At 45.3% G+C, this 25342-nt stretch overlaps 1 protein-coding gene across 2 annotated transcripts; it reads right to left on the bottom strand.

Annotated features, from left to right (window-relative positions):
• Positions 1–8146: 8146 nt before the first annotated feature.
• Positions 8147–18870, bottom strand: MYL6 (myosin light chain 6). Of its 2 annotated transcripts, XM_073663733.1 has the most exons (7): positions 18740–18870; positions 18447–18474; positions 15545–15688; positions 13630–13803; positions 13206–13283; positions 10112–10155; positions 8147–8510 (listed from the first exon to the last, which is right to left on the bottom strand). In XM_073663733.1, exons 1-6 carry the CDS (start codon positions 18740–18742, stop codon positions 10127–10129), a joined length of 456 nt encoding a protein of 151 aa, XP_073519834.1. In that variant the 5' UTR covers positions 18743–18870; the 3' UTR covers positions 8147–8510; positions 10112–10126. The 2 variants fall into 2 exon arrangements, with proteins under 2 accessions (XP_073519834.1, XP_073519833.1); XM_073663732.1 differs by lacking the exon at positions 10112–10155.
• Between the last annotated feature and the right edge of the window lie 6472 nt (positions 18871–25342).

Below are 25342 nucleotides of genomic sequence, written 5' to 3'. Positions count from 1 at the left end.
CCCAGAGGAAACCCATGCAAATAGGGGGAGAACATACAAACGCCTTGCAGATGTTGTCCTGGGTGGGATTTAAAGTCAGGACCCCAGCGCTGGAAGGCTACCCACTCAGCCACCGTGCAGACCACAGAACTAAATGACCCCTTTACATAGGCCGATAAATGATCATCATCTGACTAGATGCAAGCTGATCAGGCTGGCGAACATTCTACGCACACAGGACAATTGTTAATACGATTGATCTGTCCCATTTGTGCTGTAGATAACGATGACTTTTAAGCCAGCTTAAAAATTATCACACCCAACAAATGAGCATATTGTACGTTCATCAGGTGTTTGCCGGGCTTTTTAGATTGGCCTATAGCCAGGATCAATCTTTCCTATGAACACTTGTCCCCCCTATTGTTGGCCGATTTAAATGGACCATATGTATCTGTTTTAGAGAAGTATCGCAACATATATCCAAAGTTACTAAATTGTGTATGAACTCTGGATGTAAACAGATTCCATTATCATCATGTATATTTCTGATTGCTTATACTTATACGCACATGCACGTTATAATCTACTGTTGGCACATGTAGACACATTACGTTTGTAAACACTGGTAATCTGATTAATTCAATAATTATATCTATTTTACAGAGTATTTTTTGCAACTTATTTTATGATAATCAGGAGCCCATTGATATAATTATGGAAACTCAACATGCCTGATGATCCATTTCCTAACACACCCCATACACACACAATAGTGGTAATTTTGACCTGGTGTTGGTTCTCATTGGCAGTTCTATGTCAGATGTCATAAGAGGATGTGCTACATAAGCATGACTGTGGCCTCTGGAGGCTAGCAATGATTAAGAACCAGTAGGTTCAAAAACGCGTCTGCTCCGGTCAGACCCCCCCCCCCCCCCCCCCCGTGGGGTTGTGACTATATGCTACTAGTCCATCTATATTTTTAATTGATTCAATAATAAAGATTTTGGATTTTACAAGTTTCCTGAAGCTGGATGCACTCCTTCGCTACATAAAATAGTGAGCCTGCACACGAAAATGTTGGATTGAGCATTTTTTCCTTCTATATACACAGTGAATGTATACATTCTATATACAACATTTCTGTGATGCAAATTACTTCAATTCTAGCTATAATATATGGTTGGGACAAGATGGACCCTCTACATAGCGTATAGTTTGTATGAGGCATGTAGCATTGTGGTGGGAACCCGTATAACCAGAGGATGGTTGTGGAGGACACAGGAGCCTCCTGCCGACCATATTAGGTCTCTGAGCTGCAGAGGAATGTCTCTGCTCTATGTTTATCTGGGAGCTGCACTTACCAGATGGAGTCAGATACTCGCCTGTTTCCCTTTAATGTTGTAGCAAAAGTACTAATTCATATAGTTGAATCTTATGAATAAGTAATGAGCACAGAAACCCTGTTCATATATCAATTCTGGAATAAAAAGGGAAGAACTGATATTTTCAGAAAGGGAGGACAATGAATATGTTTAGGGGAGGAGAGAAAGCGCATTGCTAAAGTATCCCATCTGTTTATGATCAAGCCATGACTTGGCATTTTTTTCAGCCCTAATTATAAGGAGATTTGACAGAAGTGTATTGGTTGGATCAAGTTATTTTAGTGAAGAAGAAAAAAACAATAAATAAAATGGTTGTGTGGTGGCATCAAAGTTCAATTGTATGTACAGGATTGGTGAAATTGTCTCTATAGTCTAAAAATGTAAAATCCTATGTATTTGTGAAGTCTTTGCTTTTTTACCATCTGCAGATGCAATTTTTAAAAAAGTCCTCCCACAAAGATTTTTTTTCTACAATCACGTGTATGTCTAAATATACTCACCTACCCTCCGTCTTCTCTGGGATCTGTGACAGTAGGTGTACACGCCCGAAAATGATGCACGGCGGAGTGCAGGTTCGTGTACTAAACGCCATGTGAAAGCACCCTAATCTTTCGCACCTCATTTGATTTTTATTATGGTACAGAGAATATTCTTTTTCCAATTGAAAGTGATGGTAAAGACTATAGGAGTCGCCCTGGAAAATTAAAAGCTTGTCCAGGGAACCGAAAGTGTAAAAAAAAAAAAAAAAAAAAAAACTTGCGTGGATGCAGAGGCTGCACTGTGGTCTATGCCGGCAAAGGAAGTGGAGATCGTTCAACCAGCCACTGGATCGCTGCAGTGGTCATGTGACTGTGAGTAGAGCATCATCAGAGAAACATCCCATGGTGTGCTGATCATGTCACCTGACTGCTGCAGCCATTCACCGGCCGCAGCCTGACAGCTGGGTGGACGGTGATGTCACTTCTTCCTGTGTTGGTGTTGACCATGGAGTGGCCTGCACTATATCTAGCTAGTTGCTGGTAGGTATTAAATAAGTTTTCCGGTCTAAGAAATAAGTTCTGCCGCCACATAAATGACACTGTCACGATTCTCCTGTACTTGCTGTGCAAGTGGGTGAACACATGACCGTAAGTATACGATTTGCATACCTGCGGTAAAGCGCCAACTACACTCCTGTGCTTCTCCCAATTTTCTTCTATAGACAGAAGCCACTTGAAACTAGTTGGCATGTGACCGCACATTTGCATAGGGAATCGTGACCGTGTGCATGCAGACTTTTCTTCTTAATCTAGAAAACTCCTTTAATATTTTTTTTTAATACATCCAGACAATCCCTTTTAATTCAAAATGTTCAGTATTAATTTCTCATCCATGCCATTGGGGGACACAGGTCCCTGGAGTCACTACTTAGCTGATGCCAATAGGAGGCGAACACTGTTTTTTTTCCTCCTTTCAGCTAAACCCCTAAGTGCAGACCATGAGCTAAACCTGTTTTAGGTTAGTGTCTGTAGGAGGCAGATATACCTGCTGTGCAGGTTCATCTTTTTTTAATTTTTACTTCTTTCCCGTTTAGGATGTTAATAAAGATCTGAGTCATCAGGAGGAAAGATAATTGTGTGCTGCCCTGCAGGGCTGTGGAGTCGGAGTCGATGCTCATTTTGGTGGAGTCGGTATAAAATGGACCGACTCCGACTCCTAAAATATATAATAAATTGGGTACAGTAGTTCAATGCAGAATGTGCTGAATATTTTTTCAAAGGAATTTGGGAAAGTTATGAAATGTCCTATAAATGGCTGTTCTATTCCTGATCTAAGGCTACATTCACACACAGCGTTTTTGCTGCGTTTTTTGAGGATACATTTTTCAGCTGCAAAAGCAGATCAGCTTTTTAAAAAACCGCATCACCTGAAAGGTTTTTGAGCTCATAAATGTTTTCAATAGCAAAAGCAGATTATAAAAACGCCGCACAAACTGACATGCTCATTCTTTGTGAGGATCCGTTTTTGAGCCCAAAAACTGATCCTCACAAAACGATGTGTCTGAATGTCATATCTTGAAACCCACGGACTTTGCTGGGATGCCCAGAGACGCTGCATTTTACTGCAAAAAAACGGATCCGCAAAAACGCTGTGTGTGAATCATGGCCGTAGCCAGCGAGGAGCAGGGGGCAGCTATCAAAACTCACTTGTATGCTGCAGTGCTCCCATCGTGCACTGGCTCCAGACTGCAGGGGGCAATCTCCCCTCCTCTGTCCTGTCTTCTGCCATCTTCACCAGAGAGAGGAGGGGGAGGGGTGCCTGCCCTGCACAGGATTCGATTCCTGGGCCCCGAGCTGGAGAAAGTGAAAGTACTACTGCTCATCTCTGTCACAGGAAGGTAACTAATGCTAATATTGTAGGTGATTATTATGTGCTCTCCGTACAATGTGTGAACTATATGGGCAATGTACTATTTGCTGTCTGTAGCTGTCATCTGTCTATCACACTCTATCTATCCCTCCATCTATCCCTCCATCTATCTGTTCATCTATCCTTTCATTTATCCCTCTATCTATCCATCCTTTCATCTATCCCTCCAGCTATCCATCCATATGGCTGTCATCTATCTATCCATATAATTATCCATCCATCCATCCATGTATCTATCTATTTATCTATCTCTCCATCCCTCTATTTACCTATCCATCCCTCTATTAATCTATCTATTCCTCCATCTATCCCACTATCTATCTATCCATCCCTCCATCTATCTATCTATCCATCCATATGGCGATCTATCATCTATCTATCCATATATTTATAGAAAAATGATTAAATGTCTGATGTTCACATTGTACTACAATAAATTTTTCACTTAAATATAAGCAATATATGTGGGAGTCTGAGTCGGCGTAAGGGAAATTGAGGAGTCTGAGTCGCAGGTTTGGCTTACCGACTCCACAGCCCTGCTGCGCTGCCTTTAGAAGAAAAGGGCGGTCAGTCTCAACACGCTGTAGCCTGCAAGCTATAGTACATAGTACACCTGTCCTCTTATCTGGTGCTGTCTCCCCCAAATTTAGGTCCCAGGTTCAGGGCTCATCCAAGCTGTAACTTCAGGAGAGGGATTCCTACATCTCAGCATTTCGATCTTATCTCACTCCTCCTCTAGCAGAACCAGTGTGCTTATCACTTGGTGCTGGGTTAGCCACAACAATCACCTGGGGGTTGTCTCTTCCTCTGCACAGATACGAACTGGAAGTTGTGAAGGACTTCATCCTACTCTGCTCAATGCTTACACAAAATGCAGCGACGACACCAGAAGTCAAGAGAATAGCTATGGGCAAACCAATAATGAAGTCACAGGACAAGGTCTTAATATCGAGGAACATTTTACTGGCGACAAAGACACGACTCGAACATAGTCTGTTTTTGTCTGTAACAACATATGTATGTGAAACCTGGATGATTAAGAAACAAGACAGAAGAATCGACGCCTTTAAAATGTGGTGTTGGATAAAGATGTTATCAATACCATGGATGACAAGAAGAACAAACAAATCAATTTTGGAACAAATCAAGCCAGACATGTCACTCGAAGCAAAGATCACCAAGCTATGACTTGCCTACTTTGGACACATCATACGAAGAGAGCAAACACTGGAGAAGGACATCATGGTTGAAAGAATAGAAGGAACAAGGCGAAGAGGAAGACCAGCAACCCGATTGCTTGATACAATCAAGATAAGACCCTGGTGGTATCTAGTGTTGCACAAGATCGATCTTCCTACACATCATTCATTCATCAAGTTGCCATAGCGCAAGATTGAGACAAAGGCCATTAAATAATAAATGTCTCTTCCTCATTTGTAGCAGGTGCATCTCCCCTCCTCAGCCTGTGTGCAACTATGGGCTCCCTGCTGTTTGCCTGAAATGGTATGCTCTCCCACTGTTGGTGTTTTTGTTGTTTTTTTTTCTTCTCAGTAGCTGTGCCTTTTTTGAAGCTCATATTCACCAGCCAGTTATGTATCCACTCTGCTCCCTGCAAATATGAGAGCACCATACCATGTCAGAACTCAGAAGTAAAGCAACAGCGGTAGTACAGCATTTTGAATGTTTGCACTATAGTGCAAAATGTGTTCACTCAGAAACTTTCAGCATTAACTGGGTTCTAGGCAGTCCCCATCACAGAGTTTCAAACCTGAATAAATTGTCTGCCTATTTTAGGCGATAGACTCCATAAGGTGCTTAGATTAATATTGACATGTTGGGTTGCAAAACCTTACAGGTTCCTGCAACACTAAGGAAGCCACCACTGCAGGAGGGTTTTAAGCCAGACCTGTAAATGGCTAAGGGTCTACTTCATTCAGCTATCAACATTGCCATCTCCTCGTCCTTTCTGCCCTGATTCCCAGCACTCAGACATTTTGTATAGAAATAAGAACCTTTCTAAAGGGACAAATCCTCCAGTCAAAATGTGACTTAAATGAGGACCTGTCTTCCAAACTGTCCTTGTAGCGGGAGTCAAGGAAACTGTGATCATAGACAATGGCCCTTCTCCCTCCCAGGGGCGCTTTAGCACCCTCACCGAACCGGAGTATATTTATATGTTTTGTATTCCCTCATTGTTAAACTGGAGGTTCTACTGTTGGCAAGAAAAAAAAACATTTTGTAAAGCACAAGTTACTATCGATGGTAATTGCAGTTTCATCACAGGACCTGCAAGACTGCAAAATGGAGTGCTTCCCAAAAGATTTCTTTGAGGCAGATGGTTCAGCCCTCATGCCAATATTTGCCACCTTGTGAATGGGTAGGGCTTTATCAGTTGGGCAAAGCAACTGTGAGATGGCAACATTGCCCATCAGATCTCTAGCAGAAAACACTAGAGACTAAGGCTTCTTGTTTCTTCCTCATTTCTCTCCATAGACCTTTTTCATGCCTAAAGAGGACGTTACACCAAAATTTTAATTTGAAACAGCACATGATGTAATATTAAAAGGCTAGTCTGCTCTGCAGTTACTAAGGATCTGTCGGGGGGGGGGGGTCAAATCACAGAAAACTGCAATTTTACTTTGAAATCGGGTGCCACTCACCCATGCAAGTCTGTGGGTGCGTAGAAAACATCGGATAGACCGATTTTGCGTGGACTCAGAAGATGGAGATCAAAACGTATCCACTCTAAGTGTATGCAGATTCTCTTATTAAAAATAATTCGCTGATCAGTTTGTCCGATTATGCCAATGACACTCGGATCAGATTCTCTAGGATGAGAATCTACCGCCGTCTGACCGTAGCTTCAACAGAAAGTTATTTCATACAGAATCAGATTGGATGTTCTAATTTATATACCAACTCGCTACAAGGATTAAATATCAAGCAGGCCATGATTTTTTTTATTTATTTTTTTTGTTCAATATTGACCATTTGGTTATAATGTTTAATATATTAGGTTAATATGGTACATTCTGTAAGCATGTTTTTCATCATATGATTTTTAAAATTGTGGGTTTTTTTTACCCTTCTTTTTCCATTTTAAAGAAATCTGTATATTTGAAATCACTAAATGTTTAATGGATTCCTGTTGCTGGAGACCAGTTTTTCTGATGATGGCCCTTTCTAGAGATCTGATTAATTAAACTTGGATCACCAGAGTAGTATTAAAGGGGTTTTCCAATCTTGTTGTAAAAGTCAGCTGTTCGGCTATATGCACACGGTGCGTTTATGCGTTTTTGATGCGGCAATTTCGCGCAGAATTGCCCTCAAACGCATTACAATCCTTATGCCTAAATCTCATAGGAAATTATGGGATATCTGTGCACATGATCAGGATTTTTCCTGACTGAATTTCATGTACGGAAAAAGAAGCAGCATGTCCATTCTTTTTGCCTGCGTTTTCCTATACAATGCATTGGAGAAAAAAAAAAAAAAAAAAAAAAAAAAAAACACACCTGGCAAATCCGCACAAAAAAAAAATAATGCATTAAAAATGTGTGGAGTTTCCATAGTAGGGAGGGGGGTGTAGTAATAAGATGCCCATTATGGAATGTTATGAAACTTTTCAAATCTGTCTTCATTCCTGCAACAAACTTTGCATGCATGTGGCTGCCAAAGTCCTGCTTTTTCCACCCTAGTCCATTTCCTGCCTCCAGCTTTATGGATATCAGCACATAAATCGAAGTACAGATGCCGACAGTAAAAGGTTCAGCCAAAGTGTTGGGCTTACCAGAACAATCTTCTGCAGCAGACCCTCACTGCCCCCTATATACTGTACTGTAATAGAAGCATTGGATTTACTTCCACTCTGGTTTTCATTACAATGCAGAGGCTACATTTTAGACCTAATGTCTCTGAGGAATACCTTGTCTAGGCCATCTTTTCTAAGCCAAAAATACATAGCAGCAATCCTGTACCAATGGCATAAATTACCCACTAAGGCTAGCAAACCCATTTGCCTATACACATCAAGGAACAATACACAGGATCAGCAAAGTATACACGTATATGGCAGAGCTGAGAAGTTTAGCTGTTTTTTTTTTTTTTTTTTTTATGTATACCCCTTTTCACATGTAAAATGGCATGGAATTAATATGATTTATTAATACTTGAACTACACAGAACTTACAAGAAGAGAAAGCTGTCATGCAACCAAGTCATTTTGTTCCTGCCACATGTATCTGAGTCAAACAACATTGTTCTGTATTGACAGTATTTATTTTGAGCAGACATTGCAAACAATGCAGTATTAACTTATCATCCGGTCCACAATTTTGAAGGCTATACCGGTTAGTACAAAGAAAATACACAGGGAATTTTTGAAAAACATGGAAGTTTTCTTTATTTGGTAATTGGGAAAACAGAATAATTTATTGAGTGGTAGTACAGAAATGCCAGATTATTTTTTGCTATTGTTCATTCTGGGTGGAAACCAAACGCAGTCAGTCAAACCTTGCATTATGGGCACCAACTCCTTCACGAGATCAGATGTCAACACTCAGCGAGATGGACTAGTAGGACAAAAAGGGTGAAAGCTTTCAGGGACCTTTGCTATATAACCCTACTGCCCCTCCATGTAAAGTATAGCAAATAGAAACATTAATACATGAAGCTGCCCCTCTGGTCTGGCTGGTAGAACACTGTAGAAGATTCAACCGTTCATTACCATCCGGACAAGTTCTGCAAAAGAAAACAAATCAATTATAGAGCGGAATATGGTTTGTACCCTGCTGCTTAGCGCAGAACATATGAACAACTTTTGATGCCTTGTAATGTCCAAGCTCAGAGGGAAATTGCTTCAAAGAGTTGTTTCATATAAAAAGGTATAAAATACTAAGAGGCTCATAAAGCAGCGGGTCAGCGAGCACACATTCCCATGTAAAGGGGGCAAGAGCTCCTATATTAGTAGATGGGGCACTGAAACTAGGAATTTCCAGATCCTAAGTTATAGATACCAAACTCATGTCATCTACACAATTTGGTATCCGTTTCCAAGTATGAAAAAACGAACAGTGCATGAACATGATCAAGAAGTGCTGAATGTCTGATCAGTGTTCATGTATCCAAGTAACACAGTAAAAGTAAAAAAAGTACCATCTTTCCAAATCAGCTGAAATGTGGACAGCTGGATCTCTTAAACTAGACTACAAATTCAAGGCTTTTAATAATTCATCATTTAAGCATTAAAAAAAAAAAAAAAAAGTCTAGTGAATATATAATGAAGGATAATTGCACGTCACCCATCCAACGAACCATAGGAGCCCTTCTCCCAGATCAACGATCTACTAAGTTCTACTAATGATTAAGACATGTAATCTACAGCAAACTAAGCATATATTAAATGGCATAGGCAAAAGATATTTCTATTTTCTACAGAAAAAGTTGGAAGCAATCAGCAGATTGCCATTAGCAATGAAGCAGGAAGTTTCAGAACTGCAGGAGAAAAACACATTTCACACAAATCTCACACTTGTCCACGGATGTGTGAAACTGGCCTGTTACCGCATCAGAATACCCGGTCTGACATCGGGTCTGAGCGAACTACTTTATATATTCCCATTAAGCAGTTTAGATTGGGGGGAGTGAGAACAGTCAGGATTTCACTGATGTATGAAACTGGCTTTATGCTGGACCAACGCCTGTCAGGACACAGTCATCTGCACAATGGGGCTGAACGTGCCATTCTGTCTCCCCCAGTATATTTTTGCTGTGGATTTACAATTTACTTGAAAGCAAAATATAATTCTTCTAACGCAAAACCCTTTTACAAGAAAATTTTGCTTTTTATGCGACTCCATCTCTAAAAGCACAGGATATTATTTGCGCTGCAGCTATGGTGATTTTGCAGCAGAGTCTTGTTTCAAAACACAGTATTTTGTTGTGTAAAACAGACAGGGCTTATTCATCATGTCATCAAATTTCCATTTGTAGATACTCCCATTATGCAACATCCTTTTGTAGAGCAAGAACTTGTTCAGTGTTCTACTGTCAAGAAGTTTTTAATCCGGCCCCGTGTTTCTATAACTGCACACACCGTTCCACACTCAGTCACTGCAGCAGGAGGAGCTGGCTTTCTGCAAAGGAGACTTCTTTGACAGAATAGAAGATGCAGATTTGATTTTTAGTTTCTCTACAGTTGCTATCTAGTAATATCGGCTCTGGCACAGCAGATAGCATGCAGAGAAATGCCAAGGCATCCAGAAGGACATTCTAGAGGCTTAGAGAAGGGGAATAAGAATCAAAAGTATCACAAACTGAACCAGATGATGGAACCAGCGTACCCAGGAGGGGAGAGATCACAACGCCATGATGTGCCTGACAAAGTCTGCAGGAAGGAAGATTCATCAGAGACTCAATATAACCCTACACACTGATACCAGATTTAGAAGTCATTGTAACTCTGCCCTAAGACACTCATAAGTAGTGCATAGGCTACAGATTTTGCAGAAAGTTCTACAAGTATCCCATGCATCTGAAATAAACAGATTTTCATACACAAACTTCTCAAGCAAAATCTGCAGCCTAAGAAGTCACCATTAGGTCATGTCCCTACATGCAAAAAAAAAAAAAAAAAAAATCCCCCCCTTCACAAATGTATGCACCAAAACAGTTTGCTCAGTTTGTTTTTTGTTTAACTATATAGGTTTCCCTCCCCCCACTCATTTTTTTAATACACTTTTGGTGCAAACAAAGATTCTAGACTTAAAATGCAATTTTTCCCCCAGACATCCCATAAAAGTATAGGGAGAGGGGAAGTTTACACAGCATTCATGCCACGTTTGAACATAGCCTTAGGGTGACATTGTGAGTGGAGATTTCGTTAAGAAGTTTCAGTGACTGCCCCATTCATTACAATTTGGAAAATTGTGAAAAAAAAAAAAAAAAAAAAAAAACACCCACCACACAACCCCTCGTTGACATTAACAGAACTGTTAAATTCCACCACAAAGTTTCCTGCAACAAATCTGCCACATCCAAATACACCCTTAGGCTGTGTGCCCACAATGCGTTTTTAATGCGTTTCCGCAGCGTTTTTTGTAGCTACGGAAACGCATTAAAAACGCATGGTAGAAGGCCTGCCATGTTCCCCAATGATAATCCGCATGTGCTGTGCACATGCTGCGGAAATTTCTGCTGCGGATTATCATTGCGGAAAAAAAACGCAGCACTACCAATTATTTTGCGGAAGTGCTGCGTCTTTGCCGCCATTGACTTGCATTAGACCGCATGGATTACGCATCACTGTATATGTAGATGTGTAATCCAAGCGTTCTAATGTGTGGATGGTACCCGGGTGTAGATGAGAGGAGAGTCTCCTCCACACCCAGGTACCATTAAAAAAATCTGTAAAAAAAATGAATAAAATAAATGTATACTTGCCTTCTGTCGGCCCGCGCAGCGCTCCTGCTTGCTTCCCGGCACTTTGCAGTGAATGAAGGACCTGCGCTGACGTCAGAATCATGTGAATGGTCACGCGACGCTGACGTCGGCAGGTCTTTCAATTCACTGCTGCCGGCAGCTGGGACCGAGCGAAACAAGACAGCGCAGGCCATCGGAGGGTAAGTATATATTTATTTTTACCACTCTCTCGGGTCACACTATATAAATCCATGCTGTTTGCATGGATTTATATAGTGTGACCTAGTTGTCACAAGCACTTTCCAAGTGATGGTTGTCAATCCACATGCGGAAATGTCAGTGAATAACGCTCCATTTCCACATGTCCCTGGCAGGAAAACGCATGTACAATCCGCATGCATTTTTTCTGCCAGGGAGATGCAGAAACGCTCAGGAAAAATCCAGAGCATTTCTGCATCGTGGGCACATAGCCTTACAAAGGAAGAAAAAAAAAAATGGGAGTGTAAATTTCTGCTTTCAGAAAAGACAGAATTTAAAAAAACAAACAAATAGTATTCCCTAATGAAAGTATGGAAACCCAGGGAGGAGAGAGTATTTAGGCTGTGTTCACACGATGCGTATTTCATGCGTTTCCGCGGCGTTTTTGCAGTTGCGTAAACGCCGCGGAAACGCATGAAAAACGCATGGTAGAAGGGAAGCAATGTTCCCCAATGGAAATCCGCATGTGCTGTGCCCATGATGCGGATTTTTCCGCAGCGTTAACGCTGCGGTCAAAAATCCGCAGCATGTCAATTAATTTTGCGGAAACGCGGCGATTTCGCCGCCATTGACTTGCATTAGAACGCGCCAATTCCGCAAGACAGCATTTGTACTTGCGTAATTGGTGCGTTCTAATGTGCGGATGGTACCCGGGTGTGGAGGAGAGGAGAGTCTCATCCACACCCAGGTACCATTAAAAAAGCTGTAAAAGAAGAATAAAATAAAAAATAAATGTATTCTTACCTTCTGTCGGCCCGCGCAGCGCTCCCGCTTGGTTCCCGGCACTTACAGTGAGTTGTAGGACCTGCGGTGACGTCAGAGTCATGTGACGGGTCACGTGACGCTGACGTCGGCAGGTCTTTCAATTCAAAGTTGCCGGCAGCCGGGAGAACAGATTGAGCAGGACAGCGCGGGCCATCGGAGGTAAGTATATACACTCTCTCGGGTCACACTATATAAATCCATGCTGTTTGCATGGATTTATATAGTGTGACCTAGTTGTCAAGCACTTTCCAAGTGATGCTAAAATCGCCTGGAAAGCGCTTGTCAATCTGCATGCGGAAACGCATGTGAATCTGCATGTGGATCCGCATGTATTCTGCAGGAAAAACGCATGCACAATCTGCATGCGTTTTTTCTGCCAGGGAGATGCAGAAATGATGCAGAAATTTTCTGCTTCATTTCTGCATCGTGTGCACATACCCTTTGGCTGTTATTTCTTTACTTAATATTATCCTCTTCAACATTAGACAAATTACCAAAAGTTGTTTTCCCCATCAAAGCCATTCGTTATATACTGGATATTCCAGTTATAGTCACACTGTGGGTCCAATCAAAAACAAAAAAAAAAATGCAACTTTACATGATGGTTCTTACATTGAGTTTAATAGGGAGGGACCACTCACGAACAAGACACTCCTGCTCTTGGTACCGGCAAGGTATCAGACACTTATGGAATAACTATGAAATATTATGTAAAATATTTGCAGGTAGTAAGAAAGTTCCCCGGAAGTATTATTTTATTTATTTATTTTTTTAAATCAAGACATCACAAGAGCAAACATGCAAGTAAGGCTACGGCCCCACTATCGGTATTTGTAAGCCAAAACCAGGTGAGGAACAATCAGAGAAACATCACCATTTCTGCATTTTTGGTTTTGGCTTACAAATACTGACCAAATACTGATAGTGGGGCTGTAGCCCAGGAGTATAAATTCCAGAGTACCATCTTTAACCCAATATAAAGGTTGCCCTCACCTTCATAATTAATGCATCCATTGGCATCTTCATGGCCACAGACTAGCATTTCCACCTCTTCCTCGGTCATCTTTTCTCCTGAAAATTGAGGATTGTTACACAGTCAGAACGCATCATTACACAACAGGCTGCAGATGAGGCGTATGGGCAATGGCAGACAACAAAGCAGATGTATACCCAAGTGTGAGCATTACAAAGAGTCTCACATCCTTGGGAGCGTGTTTTTTTTTTCTTCTTCTATATATTAAATGCAGGTCAAAGCTTTATATTAAATCATGAATGTTAAGAAAAATAAAATACACGTCAATATAAGTGTTGTCCTTAAACTGGGGATAAATTCCTCTGCCTGCCCCCTGTTCACTAGTGCGTACACACACCCCTCTATCTAAAAGGATAGATGGAGCAGATTTACATTTCCAGTTACCTAGTGTGACAAGAACATGACGGAGCTCTGAGCCCATAACTGTGCCATTGCCTTCCTTATCAAATACTTTCAGCCCCTCAATAAAGTCATCTGTTGTGCCCTGGTCCTTGTTCTTGGCAATGGTTTGCATCATAGGTAGGAACTGATCAAAGCCGAGTGTCTTGCTGTTCAGCTCTGAAAAATCAAAGAAACACTAAAAATTAGAAGACCACCAGGAGCAGATAAGGCTATGTATGCAAATGGGACGTTCTAGGTGAAGAAACTACACTGCTCAAAAAAATAAATAAAGGGAACACTTAAACAGCACAATGTAACTCCAAGTCAATAACACTTCTGTGAAATCAAACTGTCCAGTTATGAAGCAACACTGATTGTAAATCAATGTATCCTGCTGTTGTGCAAATGGAATAGACAACTGGTAGAAATGATAGGCAATTAGCAAGATACCCCTTATAATTAGCAAGATACCCCTTATAAAAGGAGTGGTTCTGCAGGTGGTGACCACAGACCATTTCTCTGTGCTCATCCTTTTTGGCTGTTTTGGTCACTTTGTCATTGCTCTCACCCCTAGAGGTACAGTAGCATGAGACGGTGTCTACAGTACAACCCACAGAAGTTGCTCAGGTAGTGCATTTCATCCAGGATGGCACATCAGTGCGAGCTGTGGCAAGAAGGGTAGTTGTGTCTGTCAGCGTAGTGTCCAGAGCGTGGAGCAGATACCAGGAGATGTGGAGGGAGCCATAGGAGGGCAACAACCCAGCAGCAGGACTGATACCTCCGCCTTTGTGCAAGGAGGAACAGGAGGAGCACTGCAAAATGACCTCCAGCAGGCCACAAATGTGCATGTGCCTGCACAAACGGTTAGAAACCGACTCCATGGAGGGTGGTATGAGGGCCCGACATCCACAGATGGGGGTTGTGCTCACAGCCCAACACCATGCAGGACGCTTGGCATTTGTCACAGAACACCAGGATTGGCAAAGTCGCCACTGGCACCCTGTGCTCTTCACAGATGAAAGTAGGTTCACACTGAGCACATGTGACAGACGTGACAGAGTCTGGAGACGCCATGGAGAGAGATCTGCTGCCTGCAACATCCTTCAGCATGACCGGTTTGGCAGTGGGTCAGTAATGGTGTGGGGGTGGCATTTCTTTGGAGGGCCGCACAGCCCTCCATGTGCTCGCCAGAGGTAGCCTGACTGCCATTAGTTACCAAGATGAGATCCTCAGACCCCTTGTGAGACCATATGCTGGTGCGGTTGGCCCTGGGTTCCTTCTAATGCAGGACAATGCCAGACCTCATGTGGCTGGAGTGTCAGCAGTTCCTGGCAGATGAAGGCATTGAAGCTATGGACTGGCCCGCCCGTTCCCCAGACCTGAATCCGATTGAGCACATCTGGGACATCATGTCTCGCTCCATCCACCAACGTCACGTTGCACCACAGACTGTCCAGGAGTTGGCGGATGCTTTAGTCCTGGTCTGGGAGGAGATCCCACAGGAGACCATCCGCAACCTCATCAGGAGCATGCCCAGGCGTTGTAGGGAGGTCATACAGGCACGTGGAGGCCACACACAATACTGAGCCTCATTTTGACTTGTTTTAAAGGACATTACATCAAAGTTGGATCAGCCTGTAGTGTTTTTTCCCCCCACTTTAATTTTGGGGGTGACTCCAAATCCAGGCCTCCATTGGTTTGATTTCCATTGATGATTTGTGTGCGATTTTGTTGTCAGCACATTCAACTTTGTAGAGAACAAAGTATTCAATGAGAATATTTCATTCATTCAGATCTAGGATGTGTTATTTGAGTGTTCCCTTTATTTTTTTGAGCAGTGTATATCCAATTAATGTTTGATCTAAAGAACCCTCTTGTGTCTCAGAATTAATGACTTTTTGGACCCCAGATCACTCACCTTCAGCCTTAGGATTTCCCAAGACTTTGAGGACCTCAGCATTGGTGGGATTCTGACCCAGAGCCCGCATGACATCTCCACACTGGTTGTAAATGATTTTGCCATCTCCAGTGCGATCAAAGAGAGCAAAAGCCTCCCTGAAATCTGGTATGACGAAGATACAATGAAGGATTAGATAAATATCACAATTGATAATTCCAAATCATTTCTGCCCAAAAAAAACAAACAAAAAAACAAACACCCACACCTTCTGGGAATTGCCCTTATATCACAAAAGCACAATGACATAGCCGCAAGTAAGGCATCAGGACGGGATTAAAAAAAAAAAAAAAAAAAGATTCTGAAATGATTCATGCGGCTTCAACATTCTTCCTTTAGCCCAAAGTCAGACAAATAACCAAAGAATTTAGGAAAATCAGAGTTAAAATAGCACAATGGTCAAAAATCATCATGCATACTGTGCAGGTATGTCAGCAAAAAGCCAAAATCACTGGGAATTTCCACATAACCCGGTGGACCAGTGATGGGCCTCACAGCCCCTTGTTAGAATAAATGCTCTTTTCCTGGAGTGCCTACTATACAGATTTTTCCACTCCTATAGACTGCAATCAGAAAGAAAAAGTTGTGCTATACATATAGGAACCAGACAGGCTACTGCCGAGTGCACAAGTGATTCCGGTGAGTAATAGCGGCCGTGTATAGGGGCATTATAATGTGAGTGTATACTGTATGCGGTCACCACCAGGGATATCCTGTACTGGCAGCTATTCTCCGTCACTCAGCACAAGCTCTCACAGTCTGCCGCTTCCTTCCTGTGGCACTCCCTGCAGCCGCCCCTCCTGCTGCATTCCTGGGAGAGAAGCTGACCCCATCCCACACAGGGCTGTAGTAAAGCAATACTGAGGAGGCAGCTGCGCTCCTGTTACGCTAACCCCAGTGTAGACCCTAATGTAACGTTATGGACTATGTACAGTGTGAACGATGGTAAAGATGCCCAGGGCACTTCCCAGAGAAGAATGTACAGTACTGACTCCCATCATTGACTCCTCCTTCCCGGCAGCTCTGTACTAACAGCCCAGAATGAGGCTTTGTTACCATATAAGGCATCACATAGCAGCCCGGCAGCCATGTTTGTGGAGGGGAAGGGAGGGGGCGCAGGGCTGTGTCAACAGAGCAAGGCAGAGGATTGCATGCAGAACACAACATCCCCACAGCTGACCACCTTATAAGGCTGGTGCCGGCCCAGGCACATCATGGATCACACGCAGACTATGGTCTATATACACAGCATGCCATCCTATTGTAACCAGTCTCACAGCTATTTCTCACTACTGTGTATTGGACTAAAGTTCCCAATGTAACTTGTATCTGTAGCATATACTCATAGCCTGTAATGTAGGAAGTTACACATCCAGCTATTCCCCAATATCAGAACTGTTGGGTTGGACAGGGGCCACACATAGACCTAGCGGACCAGGCGCTCCTGATGTGCAAGGATACCAAGAAGGGGTACACAGACCACGACACTTGCCTCTGATGGGGAGAATGTGGGGAGGGGGCATGCAAGTTTTTCTTTAGTTCAATGGTGATGCACGCTCCACACGTAAATACAATGTGTACAGCATATTTTATCATACTTGATAGAAGTTGAATTTAAAAAAAAAGGGGGGAGGGAATAGGGGGGGGGGGGGGGGACAACAGCACCACATCAGATTAGTCCATAAAATGTGTCCCATATTACAGATGATCACCATTCAAGGGGATGGAGCCAACCCGCAATACCAGTCACAGCCTATAGGAAGAGGCGACACCATTTATGGTGGGAAAAAAAAAAAAAAGTAAATAAATATTTTTATAGTCTTCAACAAGCACATAGTGATACTGTGTAAAATCCCATCTGCCTAATATTGTAAGCAATTCTGACAGCTTCAGAGGAGAGAAAGTCTGAATGTGTGCATTACCCTGCAGGAGTATAGTGACCCTATTATCGCAGGAATCGCTAATATCATCGCGGCCATAAAAAGCACCAAAAATTTAACCTAGGAGACCCCAGAAGCCTGCAGTCTGCGACACATGGGCGATCATCATACAGGAATCTGCTGACTGATGCCATACTAAGTTTTACTAAGCCACAAGCTATATACAAAAGGAGGTTATTAGGGAACTGGGGCTTCACATCACTTTGGCATCGTTTGCCTTCCATAGCCCCTGTGCTGTATTGGTGGCCGCAGAAGCTCACTATGATGGTCTGAGGAAACGTTATATCTCTTATCTGTCTTTTTCTGAGCTCCTCTCAGAGCTGCAGCTTCCCCCAGACCACACCAAAGCTCAAAGTGCAGAGAAACAAAAGTTTGTAAGAGACAAGCGGTGCAAAAGTTATAATGAAACGCAACAGCAAAAATATTTAGCCCCAGATACATCCATAAAAAAAAATATATGACACAGACGCAAAGAACCGCTGTAACTGAACAGGTGCAATTATCTGCTGGGAGAGGTGACAGAGGCAAAACAGTTCTGAACAACAAGGGTGAAACCAGGGAGAGGACGAGCACCGCAGACCCCTCTAAGTGAGTAGCATGGGGCCAGGACACACAGCACCCCCTAAGTGAAGATTACTGGGATTGTACTAGTGACTTCACAGCTGACATGATACAACAGGCACAGAGTCCTACAGATATTAGTAGTGGATGATTGGGGTACTAGTTCTTCACAGCACACAGTCCACTTACCACCTATCAGATGGGGGCAATGCAATCTGGTCACCAGAAGAAAGAGAGGCAGACAGGAATGAGAGGTGGAGGAGGTGCTGGAAATGAAGGATGACTGGAAGAAGGAAGGAGAGTACAGAAGCAATGACCGATCACTGGGAGCAATCACAACACAGACATGATCGTTCACTTACCAGCGATCTGATCTTCTGAGAAGTCACACTGTGTGAAACAAGACAAGGTAAATGCATCAGACAGGACAATGGCAAAACGCATCCACACCCAGAACCTGAGCCGCCTGGTGACGTCATAGCAGTACTGAGCCCGGAGCAAAGGTGAGTGCAGACCCCACTGCACTACAGGACCCCACCATTATTACACCCGGGTGCGAAACAGCGACATCAACGGCTTACAGTGTCTGACCAAACCCACCACTGCAGCCCCGTCACAGACAGCCCCGGACTACAAGCTCCCTGCCCGCCCTCACCATGTTGCCTGCTCGTTCCTCTTCCGGAATGTGACTGCTGGTGGCCGGGAAGGCGCTTTCTAGTCGCGTCTACGTCACCGGCCCGGTCTGGCCGCTCCCAGCCAATGAGAGTGGAGCAAGTCTGCGCTGTCAGCCCGGGTTTACGTTCTATCTACTGGCGCCATCTTCTGATGCCAATTAGAATTGCAGCGTGGGGTATATGGACAATGTGTTGCGAATTCTGCGCCTTTTTTTATTTCCAATTAAGATTTTACTCCGTTTTCTACACTCTAAGGCCACGTTCACACATTCAGTATTCAGTCAGTATTTTTTCTCAGGAGTGGGTGATAAATGCAGAATTGGTGACTTGTTTCTATTATACCTTTTCTCTGATTGTTCCTCACCTGGTTTTGGCCCCCACTTCTGAGAAAAAATACTGACAGAATACTGAGAGTGGGACCGTGGCCTAAAAATTGGTGAGCTATTTGCCGTAGTTGGTTAGTCTCTAGCCTGAATGCTATAGCTAGAGAGTATCATGCCACACTTTGATAAATTTGGTGAAAATAATGGCAACATTGCCTCCAGCACAACTGCATAGATTCTCCTCATGGTAAAACACACACCTGTGACCAAAAACATCTGTGTAGCTTAACTGTGACTGTTTTTAGAGACTGTGGATTACTGTAAAAAAAAAAAACACAAGAACAAAAACTAAAAAAGCCAAGTCCCAGAGAAGCCGCAGTGGGATGTGACTGGCATTGCTACTAGTGACCAGAAGATCCAGCATGTGTGGACACATTTGTGACTGTTGTAGCAGCAGGAGGTCGCGGTGACACCATAGGAAATCACTATAGTGGCTATTGTGATCTCTGTGATACACATTGCCTTTTATCCCAAGCCGTATTCTCATCCAATGGCGTGTGCAAATCTCCACTGAACTGCCCGATTATCCTGCCCACCCCCTCTGATCAATGGGGATGTCCTCCTCACCACTATTCACATCTAGTAGCCAATCTTGTGCTTGCCCCCCTGTAGCCAAAGTTTGTGGTATGCCGGGCAGCGGGGGGCTCAAAGTCTACCAGTCTCTTCTTTTGGTGGGAGTTTGCAGTTGCCACTAGACAGGAAGAAAAGCTGTTTATACAGGTATTCTGCGGTGACGGACTAAGTGTATGGCTTACATTAGGAGCATTGCATCACAGGCACTTGGGACAGGTTCTCATTAAAGGGAATCTGTCACCAGGTTTCTGCCACCTAATCTGAGAGTAGCATAATGTAGAGACAGAGACCCTTATTCCAGTGATGTGTCACTTACTGGGCTGCTTGTTGTAGTTTTGATAATCTGCTGATAAAATCACTGATTTTATTACTAGAAGACTAGTAAACCTGCTGCCATGTAGTTCTTCGTATTCATGAGCTCCATATTATCCTGCCTCCACCATGATTGCCAGCTTTCTACGTACACTGTGCATAGGCAGAAAACTGACAATCAATGGTGTGCAGTGTTGGATTGGAGTGCCAAGAGCCAGGGGTGGATTAAGAGCAGCAAGGGCCCCAGGCAGTTTAGAAGGCGTGCCCCCCCCCCCCCCCTCACACACACACACACACACACACACACACACACACACACACACACACACACACCTGATGTATCACATGTCACATGATCCCCTGTGATAGATCATGTGATAGTTCACATGAAATTACTTTGGAACAATATTAATAATTTTTTTTAGGCTGTGTGCCCACTATGCGTTTTTTAAGCGTTTCTGCAGTGGCAATTCTGCTGTAGAAACGCTTAAAAAACGATTGGTAGAAGGCCTGCCATGTTCCCCAATGTTGATCCGCGTGTGCTGTGCACATGCTGCGGAAATTTTCGCTGCGGATTATCATTGCTGAAAAATCCGCAGCATTACCAATTATTTTGCTGAAGTACTGCGTTTTCGCCGCCATAGACTTGCATTGGAACGCATGGAATCCGCATCACTGTCTTTATCCGATGCGTCCTGGCTTGCCCGCAGCTCGCGATGGTCTGAAAAGGACCTGCCGTGACGTCATTTAGTCATGTGACGGGTCACGCGACCGCTGACGTCGGCAGGCCATCAGAAGGTAATTATATATTTATTTTTTACCATTCTTTTACGGTCACACTATATAACTCCATGCTGGTTGCATGGATTTATATAGTGTGACCAAGTTGTCAAGCACTTTCCAAGTTATGCTAAAATCGCTCGGAAATGCATGTGAAGAACGCTTCACATCCGCATGTCCCTGGCAGGAAAAGCGCATGTACAATCCGCATGCGTTTTTTTTGCCAGGGAGATGCAGAAGCGCTCAAAAAAAATCCGGAGCATTTCTGCATCGTGGGCACATAGCCTTACATTAATTGTATGACTCAATATTGAGCACACGTAGCCATCTATACACGGCAGGAGGTCGCACGTAGCCATCTATACACGGCGGGAGGCCACACGGCGCCATCTATATACGGCGGGAGGCCGCACGTAGCCATCTATACACAGCGGGAGGCCGCACGTAGCTATCTATACACAGCGGGAGGCCGCACGTAGCCATCTATACACAGCGGGAGGCCGCACGTAGCCATCTATACACAGCGGGAGGCCGCACGTAGCCATCTATACACAGTGGGAGGCCGCACAGTGCAATCTATACACGGCGGGAGGCCACACGGCGCCATCTATGCACAGCGGGAGGCCGCTCGTAGCCATCTATACACAGCAGGAGGCCGCACGTAGCCATCTATACACAGCAGGAGGCCGCACGTAGCCATCTATAAACAGCGGGAGGCCGCACGTAGCCATCTATACACAGCGGGAGGCCGCACGTAGCCATCTATACACAGCGGGAGGCCGCACGTAGCCATCTATACACAGCGGGAGGCCGCACATAGCCATCTATACACAGCGGGAGGCCGCACGTAGCCATCTATACACAGCGGGAGGCCGCATGGTGCAATCTATACACAGCGGGAGGCCGCACGTAGCCATCTATACACAGCATGAGGCTTCACGTAGCCATCTATACACAGCAGGAGGCCACACGGCGCCCCCCCCCAGAGACAGTGGCACGCAGTCACGCGCACACAAGCATATACAGACATAGACATACATACACGCATAAACATTTGAAACACAAAAATACTTATAAACAGACATCACACAATGATATCTGCCTGCACACACACACACTCACTCACTCACTCAATCACACACACACTCACCATCCCCCAGCTCCAGTCCTCCTGCTCCTCTCCAGTGCAGCAGCGCAGGCTGGGCGCGCACTGAGTGACGTCACACTAGCAGACACGGCCGCGCACAGGATCATGTCTCCAAGCTGTGCCACGGCCGGGCCAGCACAGGGAAGTTAACAGCTGCAGTGCTGGCCCGGCCGAAGAAGAAGTAGCGGCCGTGCGCCGCTGCTGGGGGAGCGGTCCGGGGTCCCCCCTCCACTGTCTGCCGGTATGTGCCCCGTTGCCGCACATATAATGAGGGCAATCTGGCCATAGACACCCTGGAGGCCCGGGGCCCTGGACGGTAGCCCAGATTGCCCTCATTATAATCCGCCTATGCCAAGAGCCCACGAGTAACACTGGCTCTGGAGGTCCACTGTCCAGCTACCTACAAATATCATATTACCCTCATTCACTAATTTACCTTTGATTTTATATAATAATAATCCAGCTAATTTGTTAATTAAGTCAAGAGATGCTTCCCTTGTCTGTATACATGTAACGGGTCTGGGAGGCGGAACCTCTGAGCTACTATACAAGGGGGCGGTCCTTGTAAGGGAGCGGGTGGCGACCAGGCAGGCAGTCACAGCAGGTGACCGGGACAGTCTCTAGAAGAACGGGCAGGAGGTCACGGCAAGTGACCGGGGCAGTCTCTGGATGAACGGGCAGATGGTCACGGCAAGTGACCGGGGCAGTCTCTGGGTGAACGGGCAGATGGTCACGGCAAGTGACCGGGGCAGTCTCTGGGTGAACGGGCAGATGGTCACGGCAAGTGACCGGGGCAGTCTCTGGGTAAAGGGTTGGTACGACCTGTGGCGGCTGATGGTCGACGTGAGCTCCCAGGTGAGCAGGCGAGAGTCTCTGGATAAACGGGTGGTCACAGCATGTGACGGCGGAGCCTCCAGGAAGACCAACAGACAGGCGGCAGATGAGCGCTCCCAGGTGAGCGGGCAGAAGTCTCTGGACAGGCGGGTGGTCACAGCACGTGACGGCAGAGCCTCCAGGTAGGCTAGCAGACAGGCAGCAGATGAGCGCTCCCAGGTGATCCGGCAGGAGTCACTGGACAGGCAGGTGGTCACAGCACGTGACGGCAGAGCCTCCAGGTAGGCTAGCAGGCAGGTAGCAGATGTGCGCTCCCAGGTGAGCGGGCAAGCTGGTCCATAGACAGACTGACAAGAGTTGGAAGGCAGACCGTCGGACCTCAGGCAAGCAGGCAGGTAGTTGATGTGCGCTCCCAGGTGAGCGGGCAAGCTGGTCCTTAGACAGACTGACAGGAGTAGTAAGGCAGACCGTCGGACCTCAGGCTAGCAGGCAGGTAGCAGAATATCAGGCAGGAATAAGACAGCAAGCTGGCAGGAATCTGGCAGGTAACTGGCAACGGGACCTGAGGGCTGAAGCAGAGTAGTGAACAGTGCAACAACATTGCTCGGGCACCTCCATTTTGGAGGAGGTGCCTTATATATAGTGAAGTCCTCCGGCCATTGGCCGGGGACTCCTTAGGATGGCGCGCGCGGCCCCTTTAAGAGGGAGGGAGAGCGCGCGCGCCCTAAGCACAGTGGCCGGGAAGGAGCGCGCGCTGCCAGCAGAGCGGGAGGAGGACGCCGGGCACGGAGCAGAGAGGTGAGGGGAACAGCGTCCCTGCCTAGCAGAGGGCAGGGACGCCGGCGCTACAGTACCCCCCCCTTTAGGCCCCCCCTTTTTTAGACAGAAATTTAGCAAGGATGAGCGGGGCATGGATGTTCTCCCGGGGCTCCCACGTTCTCTCCTCAGGACCAAACCCCTTCCAATCTACTAGAAAAAAGGTCTTTCCTCTTACCCTTTTGGTGGCAAGAATGTTCTCTACCTCAAACTCGTCCTCAGCAGAAACCGGAGCAGGAGGCGTACCTGTAGACTTGGAAAAAGAGTTAAGTACCACAGGTTTGAGGAGAGATACATGGAAGGAGTTAGGGATCCGTAAGTTGGCCGGGAGTTTCAATTTATAGGCCACCGGGTTGATCTGACTGATGACCTCCAGAGGACCGATGAACCGAGGCCCTAACTTGTAAGAAGGTATCTTGAGTCGGACATATTTAGATGAGAGCCAGACTTTATCTCCAGGACGAAATTGTGGAGGATCCAGGCGTTTTTTGTCAGCGTGTCTTTTCATCCGTTCGGACGACTGAAGGAGTGCGGATCGGGTACTCTCCCAAATGGAGGAAAATTTGCTAACGAGAGATTCCGCAGCCGGGTTGTCCACAGAGGTGGAGACAGGAAAAGGAATCCGAGGATGCTGACCGAAGACTACAAAAAACTGGGATTTGGAGGAGGATTCGCTCTCGTGATTGTTATAAGAGAACTCGGCCCATGGTAGGAGATCCACCCAGTCTGAATGATGGGCATTAACGAAGTGCCGGAGGTAACTGGTCAGGTTCTGATTGATCCGCTCCACTTGACCATTGGACTGTGGGTGGTAAGCGGAAGAGAAGTCCAGGGTGACATCTAGCAGTTTACAAGTGGCTCTCCAGAAGCGTGAGGTGAACTGTACCCCACGATCCGACACGATGTGGAGGGGCAGGCCATGAAGACGAAAGATGTGACGAATAAAGTCTTTAGCTAGCTCGGGTGCAGACGGGAGGCCTGGCAGGGGAACGAAATGAGCCATCTTGGAGAAGCGGTCAGCGACCACCCAAATGACCGTACAACCGGCAGAGACTGGGAGGTCAGTTATAAAGTCCATTGCTATATGCTGCCAGGGGGCAGCAGGTACAGAAAGCGGAAGGAGGCGACCGGCTGGCAGATGTCTCGGAACCTTGTTGCGGGCGCAGGACACACAGGCAGAAACAAAGTCTATTACGTCCTTGTGCAGGGTAGGCCACCAGTAGTGCCGGGTAATAAGCTGGAGGGTCTTTTTCTGACCGGCGTGGCCAGCCAGTTTAGACGAGTGACCCCAGTGAAGGATCTTCTCCCGATCAGGTACTGATACGAACGTCTTTCCGGGAGGGAGACGATTTAGACTCACGGGAGCCACCTGCATTACTCTGGCGGGATCGATGATGTGTTTCAGATCTTCCTCGAGATCAGACACCAGAAAGGATCGAGACAAGGCGTCCGCCTTGACGTTTTTGTCAGCCGGGCGAAAATGAAGAACAAAATCAAAGCGAGCAAAAAACAAGGACCACCGGGCTTGGCGCGGGTTAAGTCTCTGGGCATGCTGGAGGTAAGCCAAGTTCTTGTGGTCAGTGTAAATTATTACCGGGTGAAGAGCCCCCTCGAGCAGGTAACGCCACTCCTCCAATGCCAGTTTGATGGCCAATAACTCTCGGTCTCCTATGGAATAATTGCGCTCTGAGGAGGAGAAGAGTTTAGAGAAGAAGCCGCAAGTTACCATCCTCCCGGAA

Source organism: Phyllobates terribilis, unplaced genomic scaffold (genome assembly GCF_046119375.1).
Source record: "Phyllobates terribilis strain yellow unplaced genomic scaffold, ASM4611937v1 Scaffold_2__4_contigs__length_985480577, whole genome shotgun sequence".
Taxonomy (NCBI): Eukaryota; Metazoa; Chordata; class Amphibia; order Anura; family Dendrobatidae; genus Phyllobates; species Phyllobates terribilis.
This window is presented reverse-complemented; position numbering and strand designations above follow the sequence as displayed.

Coding starts and splice junctions, on each gene's coding strand:
- MYL6 (XM_073663733.1), bottom strand. Junction 15,689..18,446: donor CTCAGAAGATCAGATCGCTG/GTAAGTGAACGA, acceptor TCGTCATACCAG/ATTTCAGGGAGGCTTTTGCT. Junction 10,156..13,205: donor TGGATGCATTAATTATGAAG/GTGAGGGCAACC, acceptor TCCTTCCTGCAG/ACTTTGTCAGGCACATCATG.